This window comes from Halyomorpha halys, unplaced genomic scaffold, assembly GCF_000696795.3.
Source record: "Halyomorpha halys isolate HHAL.00 unplaced genomic scaffold, Hhal_1.1 Scaffold108.1, whole genome shotgun sequence".
In the NCBI taxonomy this organism is placed as follows: domain Eukaryota; kingdom Metazoa; phylum Arthropoda; class Insecta; order Hemiptera; family Pentatomidae; genus Halyomorpha; species Halyomorpha halys.
Genome location: NW_027112950.1, coordinates 1,527,015 through 1,539,102, shown reverse-complemented (window position 1 = coordinate 1,539,102; position 12,088 = coordinate 1,527,015). Strand labels below are relative to the sequence as shown.

Genomic DNA, 12,088 nt, shown 5'->3' with positions numbered 1-12,088 from the left:
TTTTATAGTAATAGTTTATAACTATTTTATAGTAATAGTTTATAACAATTTATGCCGCAAAAGGATGAGTTAATCCATGGGTGCCCAACCATCCACCCACCGCGGCCTGGTACATTTTTACGCCTCACGAAATACATTACACTTTTAAAAAATATATTTATTTTATAATGGCCAAAGTAAGCGAAAACCTATGTATTAAAAAAATACATTATTTGTACATCCATTTCTTCAAAAATTAACATTCTAAATCATGAGAAAAAATTAACGTTGATTTTAAAATATATTCTTCGAAAATATGTCAGATTTTGCTTGTTTTATTTATGAGTTTAAAGTAAGAGTAATTATGAGAATAATAATAACTCATTGTGTTCCAATTTTCCAATTCAAAAAAAGTCTAGAGTGGTCTAATATGTAAACCGGGTCTAATATAATAATCTGTGGGGTTATATAACTTCATATGCGGCCCGCGGAGTCATGAGGCATTTCCAAAGTGACCTGCGACAGTTATTCAGGTTAGAGTAGAAGATGGGCGTGTAATGTTGTAGGATTAAATAACCAACGAAATCCTAAAATGTTAATCAACTATGAACCTGAAAGTTAAATTCCGATAGGTACACCGATGCGTACGAGGCAGGATTGCATCAAGAATTATCTAATGGATCTAGGTTTGGACGTGTGTCACTGGACAGATGCATGTAAAGAGCGATTGGTAGTATCGGTATCCAATCTTCCGGTTTGCTGTGCCATTATTATTAAGCCATTTATTTTTTTTAAAGAATGTGAGAAGTAAAATTAAAGTAAAGTAAATTTCACAAAATTAAAATACTGTTATTTTAAGAGAGACAAAATAATAAACTATGGTTATGGGTACGGCCGGAAAATGTAAAAACACAGTAAATTATTACACAATGGCTAATAATTTGAATTATTTTTTTCATTATGTCATTAATAACAAATAATCTATTTGGTTTGTCCGTTCATACGAATTCCCAGACAACTTTGGATGCAAAAGTTATCTATATCTGCCCTACAATTAGTCCATTTAAGATCTACGTTGGCAATTTAATTTTCAATTTCAAATTCTGTCAAGAATTTGCAAATAGTCATGCACACATATATTTAAATATTTAGTTATACTCTAAATATTTATATTATATTTTGACAGGGCTCAAATGAGTTTTCAAAATGGCTACCTTAATTAACCATCTCCCATTTTTACTGGAAGATTTTATAATTAACTTTTGAAGAAAGGAGAAAACAATTTTTTTCTGGTTGGTAAATCATTTTCAGAAATAAGATATACTGTTGGAAAGCCAAAGATTTCAGCAAAATAATATGTAAAAATAGTATTTTATAATGAAAAACACATTTAAAATAACACGAATTTGACTTTAAACTGGCGGGTACTCACGTACTTAGTGTTTCAATTTCCCCAATCTGATGATTACTGTCAAGCTGACATAGCTATTAAGTATAATAATTACTTTTTAATATCACTTAACCAACATATGAGCCTTCCAGTTGACAGGATGACTACTCGTCGCCGAAGTGTTTACTAATTTATTAGGGATACGCTCGTTGCTAAACCCAACAACTGCATAAGTCCAGCTTATTCGCCCCATTCCCATCATCTGAATTATATTTACCAAGCGTAGTCCATGTAATTTGGAGTTGTGTAACCTTCTAAATTATTCTTTTTAGGTCTGAATATTTTAAGCAATACTTTATTTTCAAAAAACTTAAGATATTGTTCCTTCCTTGATGTAAGAGACCACGTTTCGTATCCGTGAAGAACTGTGGGAAGAAGAATATTTTCATAAATTATAACTTTTAACTTTCTGGACAGATGTCGCGACCTAAACAACTTCGAAAACGAAAAATAACAATTTCGACCACCGACTTTGCCTTTTTCTACATCAATTTGTAGTTACTCTGAATACTTATGCAAGTACATAGTTTTCATTAATTAAAGTGCTATTTACATCTCAATCATATATGAATATACTATTTAGATAAATGTATTCATACTTATTTAATAATTATATTAAAAAAATATGTATTAAAATAAACTATGACACTTAGTTTGGGGCCTAATAGGTTTTTTAGATTCTGAAGTTTGACAACTAACGGACTATAGAAAAGAAACTTTTGTCTCTTTCCTTTTCTAAGGTTGCAGTTGGCGATATTATTGCATTTGGATACATAAACTAGTTGAATACGAAGGGACCGGATTGGACATACCAACTGGAAGCCCTTGGAGCTGGAAGTACCGTTAGCTATTGTGGAGGTTACTCAATGATGCTAATAGCAGCTTAGAAAGCCTTTCACTATCACCAAGGCCACCGGTCCTTTACGTCACCTCCTACGGCTTAAGTTACGGTCCATCTTTTATGACCCCATGACGTCATTGTTTCTTTCTGAAAGGTTTTAACTAGTTCTTCACCTTTGTTTAGGAGTCTCCTACTAACAAGCTGCAACAAATCTCGATTCCCGAAGATTTTTTATTTACAATCTTTCTTTTACCCATAAAAAAATACTTTTAAATGCATTAAATAAATCAATATCAAATCTAAAGCATGGGATAATATTTTTCATTGATTTTTAAACCATTGATTGATTGATTTACACCATTTCGATTGACAATTGGATTCAGAGTCACAACTGAACGCGCATTTGATTTATTGCCTATTCTTACCATACTCAACTTAGTTCCATTCGCCCTGTCTTAAGTTTAAATGGGTTTGCTGATCCATTATCCTGCCGTATTACAAGTTTCATCGTGTTGAATATACAGGATGGTGTAAAGCACTATGAAACGCCAATAATTTTATTAGTAAATTTAATTTTTGTATGAATCCGCCGTCATGAGTATCCTCACCCGGTTAGAGACTCAAATGCCTCTATGATGCCTCAATGAACAAATGACTGAATTGTGATGGCGAATTCTTACGGGAAATGGAATTTTCGAACGATATTAGTTCTTTATGTTTGTCCGGTTTGTTCGAGTGAACTTCGTTTACTGCTTATACATCTTCAGGACGAGTCAGATAGGAAAATCTACCAATATAAAATCATGTTAATTGTAAATTTTCTATGATTATCCTTAATCAAAAATATCCCTTTTGACTGGAAATTCCAGATTAAGTGATGAAACACGAAACAATTATAATATATCATTAAAACCGTGATCATTAATCACTTTTTCAATAATTATAATAGTCACATATGCCATTAAATGAAAATTCAAAACGCCTTTTTCAAGAACGTCTACTAGGAAAAATGATTAAATTGCGCGTATTAACGGTGTTCGTGACTGGGCAAAACATTTTCATTGAAAAATATTTCCTCTTTGTCTTAGTTTCTTTCCCTGTCTTGCAAATCTGTTAGTTGTGCAATTGTTAATGGAAAATTCTTGATCACTGTAGCCAATGCACATCCTCCTAGACAATTTCAACAATATCGCCTAGCTAGAGCTTATGTTGGCTATATAATCTTGTCTGTGTGTTATTGCTGAGAATCATTAGTTATGAAGGCTGACCAAAAAAGAAGAGTCAACTGTTTACTCTAAAAACTTTGAAATATCATCCTCAGATTAAATTTTTGTTTTATACGATCTATCAGGTACCTTACCCACAATACTCTAGTAAATTCCTCATTTAAAATAAGGAGTTATTCACCTGAAACGTGTTACTGCTGCTTTCAAACGGGGACAAGCAAAGGATTAAGTTTTATATGTTTGCCACTTTAACATGCTGCTATACACATAGAATCAAACTATATGCCGCACTTTGATTAATATTAAAAATAAGACACTAAAACGGGGGACAGTTTTTGCATAGTTCAACGACATTGATTGACTTAGATATTTAATATCTAAAATGGTCTGAAATTAAAAAAAAATAGTATCACTAATTGCCCTTTTTATTGCATTTCACCGCGAAATAAAAAAAAAATTACACTAATTAAAAATAGATCATATACGGGAATTAGCGAACTAACTTACCACCAATCTAGGAAAGAGTTGAAAAGGTAGAAGTTGCATGTTTAACTAAGTGCTGTATTGACATTTCCTCCGCTTATTTACTTAAGATCTCTTCCTCACCATAATCACAATCTTCGTTTTTGGACTTTAGTTCCTTTAGATTCACAACCCTCACATGGAAGGCAAAGTAGGGCTCAAAGCGATCCCAGCGCTTCTTTCTCAGCCTCGTCACTGGTACTGAAAGCCAGTGGAGACAGTGTGAGCGCTAGAGCCGCATACATCCATGACTTGAGTTGAGAAGGTGACCATTGTTAGAAATCGAGCAACAATCTACAAAACAATAAGGTATTAGTGAAAATTTGAAAATCTTGATGGAGTAACGTCAGGACATATGGGAGGTTTAGGTCATAGTGTAAGGTTTATGTCATATGGGAGGTTTAGGTCATAGTGTAAGGTTTAGGTCATATGGGAGTTTTAGGTCATAGTGTAAGGTTTTCTTTAGTGTATATTATAGAGCATGGACTATTATTCGTATGACTTTGGACTACGAGGATTAGACGACCTCCATGTCCGAGAATTAAGCATTCCCCTTCAGTTCGAGTCCGTTGTTACAATATTGGTTTTTACAAGTATGGTCTACTTCAGTAGTTCGTTTTCGATTGGAAGGCTAGAAGCTAGTTCCTGTTGAGTAGGCTATATAGCTCGAGAAATCGTTTGTTGAGCTCTTGTCTTTTGCGTCTGGTAACTTTGTTTTGTATCATTCAGGCTTTCAAATGTTAGTATATATAATTTAGGATAATTAAGTATAAAATGTATGATTTTTGAATTATGCGCTTATAAAGCATATTATATTTCTTTTCTTCATTTTTTTTTTTAATGAAATGTCAAAGGGCTTTCAGAAAAAATTCTAACAAATTTAATCAAAATCATTAGAGCCGTATTGACGATATGATCCATGGAAAAATTGGTTATTCAATAATTGCGCCCAATTGGATACACGGACAAGGCAGTTATTTCATCCCAATTTTTGAATATTTTAATGAAAAATATATATAATTACTAGACAAAATTCAAGAGTCTGCCAACTATAGGTTGGGGGTATAAAAATGGAGGTGGTTTCGCAACATTAAAAAAAAATTTCATTCAGAGCTCTATTTTTTTTAAATTACCAACAACACTAGAAAACATAAGAGAGTATTCAAGAGTAGATTAGCTCCAATGTGAGCCCTAATAGAGCTATTTACGTTTAGTAGTTCCCGAGACATAGCTTTTATAAAGCAAAATTTCATACAAAATGCACTGAAAAATCATTAGTGAGTGAATTTATTTGAGAAATCTATATCTCAAAATTCATATGACGTAAAAATATCTCTTAGCACTTAAATTAAAGCTAGTTCAATGTACTATAAAGTAGTTTAAGACATTTATCTTTGTAAGAGTAATACTTTTCATGATATTCGATAAAATGTTGATTTCTAGTTGTTTGGACAAAAATGTTGATTTATGAAAACATTTATCTCAGAAACCATTTGACGAACAGATTTCTGCCAGCACTCAAATCAACGCTAGTTGAATGTAATATGAAGTAGTTTATTACGTTTGTCGTCATAGGAGTAGTAGTATTCATGATATTTGTTAAAATAAATTGATTCATAGTTGTTTGGACATAATGTCATGTGTGAAATTCATATTCATTTGCGAATTTCATAAAAACTACCATTACCACGAAGATACGATATACTATTTTATGGTAAGTTAAATAAACTTTGTTTTGAGTGCTGGCAGACATTTGTACATCAAATGGATTTTGAGATATGGATTTTTCAAAATAAATTCACGAACTACTGATTTTTCAGTGCATTTCTTATGAATTGTTACTTGTTGAAAAGCTAAATCTCGATAACTATTAAATGTAAATAGCTCAATAAGGGCTCATTTTTGAGCAAATTTACTCAACTTTAAATGACGTTTTCTTGGTTTTGTAGAGTTTTTAGTAGTTTTAAAGATATGCAGATTTTGAAACAGCCACCATTTTTATTCCTCCACCAATACTTAGCTGACTCATCAATTCTGACTAATAATTATGCATAGTTTTCATTAAAGCAATCCAATATTGGGATGAAATGACCCTAGCTCTTTTACTATTATAAAACAGAAATGGGATGAAATTCGCCCACCGATTTAAGGAATAATCGTGGCACAAACAAAATGGCCGAAAATGAGTTCTTAGGATCACACCACAGAGAAAAAATAAAGAATAACTCAGAAAGAATGGCTCGATTAATAGTAACTCGATATTGTTCTGGTCATTTTCCAAAAGGGAATTAACGATATCGACTATTGCTAGTAGCAGTTATTCAGTATTTCGAGAAGTTGGTTTCCTCTAGATATTTTATCTTATTCGATATAATTGATAAACCCTACTAGAGTTCGTAAAAATATCTTTGCTTAGCGAATCATAATTCATCCTTATTGTGATCAAGAAAATATAAATATGGCTTCTCCATTTTAACTGCGTCATGATCATTCTGCTTGAAGAAACTCAATTAAAAAAACTGGTCGTAATATGTTGTAAGCGCATCCTTATTATTCATTCCATTAATTAAATCGTCATTGAAGGAATATATAATTCGCTATTACGAGTTTACGAGAAAGACAAATAAATCTGATAGTTCAAATCTTAATATTAGTTTATTATTGTTTAAAATAAGAAATTTAGCGAAGATTTATGATTTCAATGCTGACAATTATCCAATTTACTTTAAGAAAACTGGTCAACCGGCGTGACGTTTCCGATTGCTAAAAGTTTACAATCAAATTTCGGGTATTTAAAAACATTTTTCTTTAAAATTAAGTTCGAAAGTGTGTTTATGAACAATGTGTAGATGTCCATGTGAAATATCTGTAGATATTTATATACTGAATGAGATTGGAAATAAGTCAGAAGGTCCATGAATTCTATCTATAAAGGATATCGTTGGGACTGAACTCTAAACTGAAGCAAGCAAACAATAGCAAGAAACCCTAGCTAAAAATCAATAACAAGAAAACCAAAATAATGTTCTCAGAAAGAAGAAAAAAAGACTATCCCCTAATAAACTGTCTAATGTAATTTCGAAGTATAAACTAGCTTCCACGATCCATAAAAAATGTAAGAAGTGAAGAAAAGGGTTATGCAGAAAAACAGATCATAATAATGATAACAAATAACTAAACTCTTTTTATGTTAGGAAATTTGGATTCTGGATAAAAATACTAATGATCTCGAGAACAGGTAAGACAAGGATGATGAGGAACATTCTAGAAGAAAAGTAAGATGGAATCAAAATAATCTCAGCACGCATCAGAATCCATAGACTGAAATTTTTTGGGTGTCTGTAGAGGATAGAAGAGATTGGATTCCAAAGATACTCTACGACGGCACTACAGATGGAAACAGAAGTAGACCCAAGGATCACTGGAGAGCTAGTTTGCCTCAAGACGAATAGCATATGAAATTTTTAAAAAAATACATGTAATACTTTATTTACGCTAGGGGAAGAAGAATAATAATAACAATCTCAGTTGCTCTAAACCAGGAACACGAAAAAAAAATTTCTTTTGTTAGAAATAAGGAGTGATAATAATAATAATACTAATAATAGAGGCAAACCCGAAGGTTCGGTGCCAATATCAATTGCTATATACATACATCCGTTCAATGATAATTATATACATTATAAATATTTTAGTTATCGATTCTCCTTAGGGCTGGATGATTAGAATATATAATTTCATTGTATATTATAGTTTAATATAGTTTCTGAATTTATATTCATTCTAGATATGCAAATGTTTGTTAAATACATTGTGTTTTAACTGATGTAATCAATACATAAAGAAGTAGAAATCTATTTTTCAATAAAGTATTTTTAGATCGCAAGGGTTGGACCAAGAACTTAATTTTAGACAAGGGGTTGCCAGCACTTATTTTTAGATCAAGGGAGTGGCGATCACTAAAAAAGGATGAAAACTTCTGGGTTATGTAACCAAATGGTGGAAGCCTTCTGTGGCAAAACTGGCAGATTCTCAATTATTGAATATAGTACGGGAAGAACTCAGCTTATGATATTTTCTTATGAATCATATTGTGACAGTAAACGATTCGATTATAGGAGTGCCTTTGTTCCAGAAGCTGTTGCCCGAGACCGGTCTACCTGCGGACTGGACAGAACGGTGGAGCCCACCCGGAGATGGCGATGGACGTGGCCCAGGTGGACAGTACCAGGGAGCACCAGGCCAAGAAGAGGAAGGCCTCCTCCTACCAGTAAGTATCCTCCTCTTCTAGCAGGATGGTGGTGTCTAACCTCAGGGCATAGATCTATCTTCCAGATTACTACTGTTCTGAAAGGGCCACTTTTGGTACAGTTGATCCAAACAACGTCTTGATTAATCAACTTCTTTAAAATTTATTATTCCTGAGGAATAATACCACTCATTCTTCAAAGTTTATAGATGCTATATACAACTTTTAAAAAAGTAAAAAGTTCCATTATCTGATTTATAGATATTTACCATTTATTTAAAATAAACACTTTAAAAACAAATTATCCTTATAATTCTAAAAAGCTTATAATCTGTTAATCTTCAATAAATGGTATATATTTATTTTCAATTTATTTATTAAGCTCTGTTGTAGCCTAGAGACAGACAGAGGGAGTTGATCTAGTAAATAAAATAATGAAAAAGAACAATAATCAAAAAAGATAAGAAAATCTAGCAAAAAAAAAAATGCAAACTAAAATATAACTTATTAAAAAAACGGTCATACTTATTATTAAAACATTTTGTCATTAACAGAATAAAATGAAAAAAAATTACAAAGCAACTAAAAATGTCTTAATGAACTAAGAGCAGATTGATTTTTTTTTTGGGGGGGGAGTGGGATTTCTGAAATTTTCCAAGTACTAATGGTTATTTACTAAGGAACCAATCGATCAAGAAGTCAGTCAATACCACTATTAGCTAAATAGTTTCCTTACTTTAAGAGCATTCATAAAAAAATTATTCATTTTATTTTGTCGGATTGGCTCCGAAAATCTGAGTAATTTTATGAACTGCAACTTCATGTCGTCAAAACATGATAAATATTCTTATGAATAATTTTCTCCTAATGAAATGAAAGCTGGGCAAATTAAAATGCTCTGAACTAAATCGTCTGGTTCATTTAAAGTACTGAGTACAGAACTATCGTTACGTGTACTTGGCTATAAAGCTCACTTAATTAAAGCTAAGATGAAACTCACCGAAAAAAGAAAAAACTAGAAATATTCCTATAAACGATATTGTAGCGGTTGTCCAGACATATTATGATGGTTCTCTTTTAGTAACTGAAAATTTTGAGATTCCAAAAAAATTCTTCTCCTATTGAAACTAGGTAGTTTCTATCACCTAGTTACATGACATATTAAAGCTCTAATAATTTAATAATAATAAATAATAAAAATAATAATAATGAAGGCCTAACGAACCCGAAGGTTCCCCCTCCAAACCCAATTCTAATAAATCAGTTTTAAGGTAATCCTCCCAAGTACGTTTCGGTCTACCCCTCGAACTTTTACCCGTCGGTTCAGTATTTATTAACATTTTAAAGATCCGCTCGTTGTTTAATAATAATAAAAAGGATTAATTTAAAAAAAACAAAAAGGTCCTAACAACTTGTGTTTGAACTCGGCCTTATTTTTTAAAGCACGCAGGCTGACCACTAGACCACGGTAAATATTTATCTAATAATTATTTATCAGCTGTTATTAAAAACTACAACAGAGGAGGTTTATACTAGAACAAACAATTTTTTTATACGACTATTACTGAGAATAGTGATTGTAATAGGCGTTGGAATAATTAACCTAAGTAAATTGGCCTCAGTTGAGAATTAGCCGGCACTTGCCTTGATCTTCCAAAGCAAATAAATTTCATAATTTAATAATTATATTGAGAAATGACTTGTTACCTATAGTTTTTTTATATCTTTCATCATTTACACTCGACGTTTCGGTACATTTTTCTTATCACCAGAATTCTTGAGATATCTTTTCATCTTATACTTTCACTAACTGATATAATTATATTTTTCGATGATTATATTGTTACCCATATTTACATAGAAAATTTCCTTATTATAATGTTACACTATCGCACATCTTGATAATTAAAAAAAATGTCCAACTTTCTGCATTAACTATATAAAAACAAAACATAACTCAATAATAAATGAGGTATAATTTCATTAAGTTATGTCATAAAACTACGATGTTCTATCCCCCTACCCCATTGCCCTGATTGTAATTCCTTTTCACATTATTTAACATTAAATCAACTTTTTCCACGATACAAATAAACAACACATTTATTTAGAATAAATCCACTGAATAAAATATGATTACTGATTACTACTTCTTCGTCACTTGAATATTTGAGCCCGTTTGTTTCTACTTCATAGAAAATGTGAAACATCCATAAAATATGTTCTTGCCAAAGTAAATGAAACTTTTATTCGGTGAAGTTAAATTATTGAACACGTTTTGAATTAAACACGGGTCAAACTTTTATGAAGTAAATTTAAAAAATAAGAACGCATTATTAAGCATTTCCGCAAATTCATTTCGTTCACTGCATTTATATAAGAAACTATTTAGGGATTTGTTTAACTGTTTTTCTGAAAATAAATCTCAAGAGCCCAAAAGGAGAAAAATACAATTCATTTTATCACAATTTTTTTATTACTTTAGTGAAAAATATATACATTTTAGAATCAAATCTATTCCAATTATGGTAAGGGGAATAAAATATGGTTGATGTTCCAAGAGTTCAAAAATTCATTAAAAAAAAAAAATTGTACCTTATCTTCTGACAGAAAATAGTTCAATTTTCTACTTAGGCTATACAACAGGTACACAAAATGGTTCAATTTTCTACTTAGGCTATACAACAGGTATACAAAATGGTTCAATTTTCTACTTAGGCAATACAACAGGTACACAAAATGTCCTAAAACAGTAAATATTGACGTATTTAATTAGATGCAGACCCCCTAAAGTTCATTTTATTAAAAAAAATCTAAACTTGGATTATTCATTCATTGCTCTAAGCACAATACTGAAAACTATCTATGAAACAAAAAAACGTAACAGCACATCTTTTAAAGTACAGTAAATTAATTAAACTATGAACCCTAATAGAGCTCTCAAAAGTTCCAAAGATTCAGTTTTCCAAAAGGTTTTTTTTTTTTTCTAGAGAACTTAACTAAATTAACATGTAAATTTATTTTTGTTAATATCATGGATACTGTAACTCGTTTATTTTACAGTACATTCAATCAGAATCAATTTCTGTACTGATAGAGATCTGGAAATCTAAAAGTTCCCGAGCTAAAGATTTTCGAAATAACGAGAAATCAATATAAGTGGCTTTATTATCGCAAATATCATGGAAATTAGTATTCCAGAGAAAATGATCATTATAAACTAGGTTGTAGATCATTTAGCTCTCTTCAATTTGAGTTATAAAAAACATCTATAGATTTAATTGGTCCTCCAAAGTTTTTTCAATAATCAACATTCGGCGAATTTATATTTGAAAAACATCATGAAACCTACTCCAACGAAGATAATCATTATGAACAATATATTGTATTCAACCAGTTTCAATTTGAGTGGTAATAGACATTTGAACGCATAATAGCTCTAGGATATTTGGCTAATTGTTGAGTTCAAATGATTTAGACAAGAAAATGTTAAAAAGGTTAATACGAAATAACAGGAATTTCTAGATTTCAAAAGTGATTTTTTTATTTTACAAAACCTCTGTTAGATCTCAATTATGGCAAATAACTTTTTTCCTTATTATTTTTACACCTAGTTCTATATTAGTAAAAAACAAAAATGTTTGAAGAATCTATTTCAAGTTTCGAAATGAGATGTTTTAATTCAGTTTGCTAAACATTCAGCACACAACATGATAAAGATGGCTGTTTTTTTTATTTTATTCTTTTTATTTTCAAAACCTCTTTATTTTCATTTAAATGCAAAATACAATAATATATAATACATAGGTATATATATATAT

At 31.0% G+C, this 12,088-nt stretch overlaps 1 protein-coding gene across 8 annotated transcripts in view; it reads left to right on the top strand.

Moving 5' to 3' along the window:
- cyc (basic helix-loop-helix ARNT-like protein cyc) overlaps positions 1–12,088 on the top strand; it is a 145,892-nt gene that overhangs the window by 95,602 nt on the left and 38,202 nt on the right. For 6 of the 8 annotated variants that reach the window (XM_024363149.2, XM_024363156.2, XM_024363153.2 and 3 more), the window contains exon 2: positions 8,154–8,288. In XM_024363149.2, the coding sequence (XP_024218917.1) occupies positions 8,154–8,288 (135 nt within the window). The remainder of the gene's footprint in view (positions 1–8,153; positions 8,289–12,088) is intronic. The other 2 variants (XM_024363151.2, XM_024363162.2) reach the window with 1 other exon arrangement.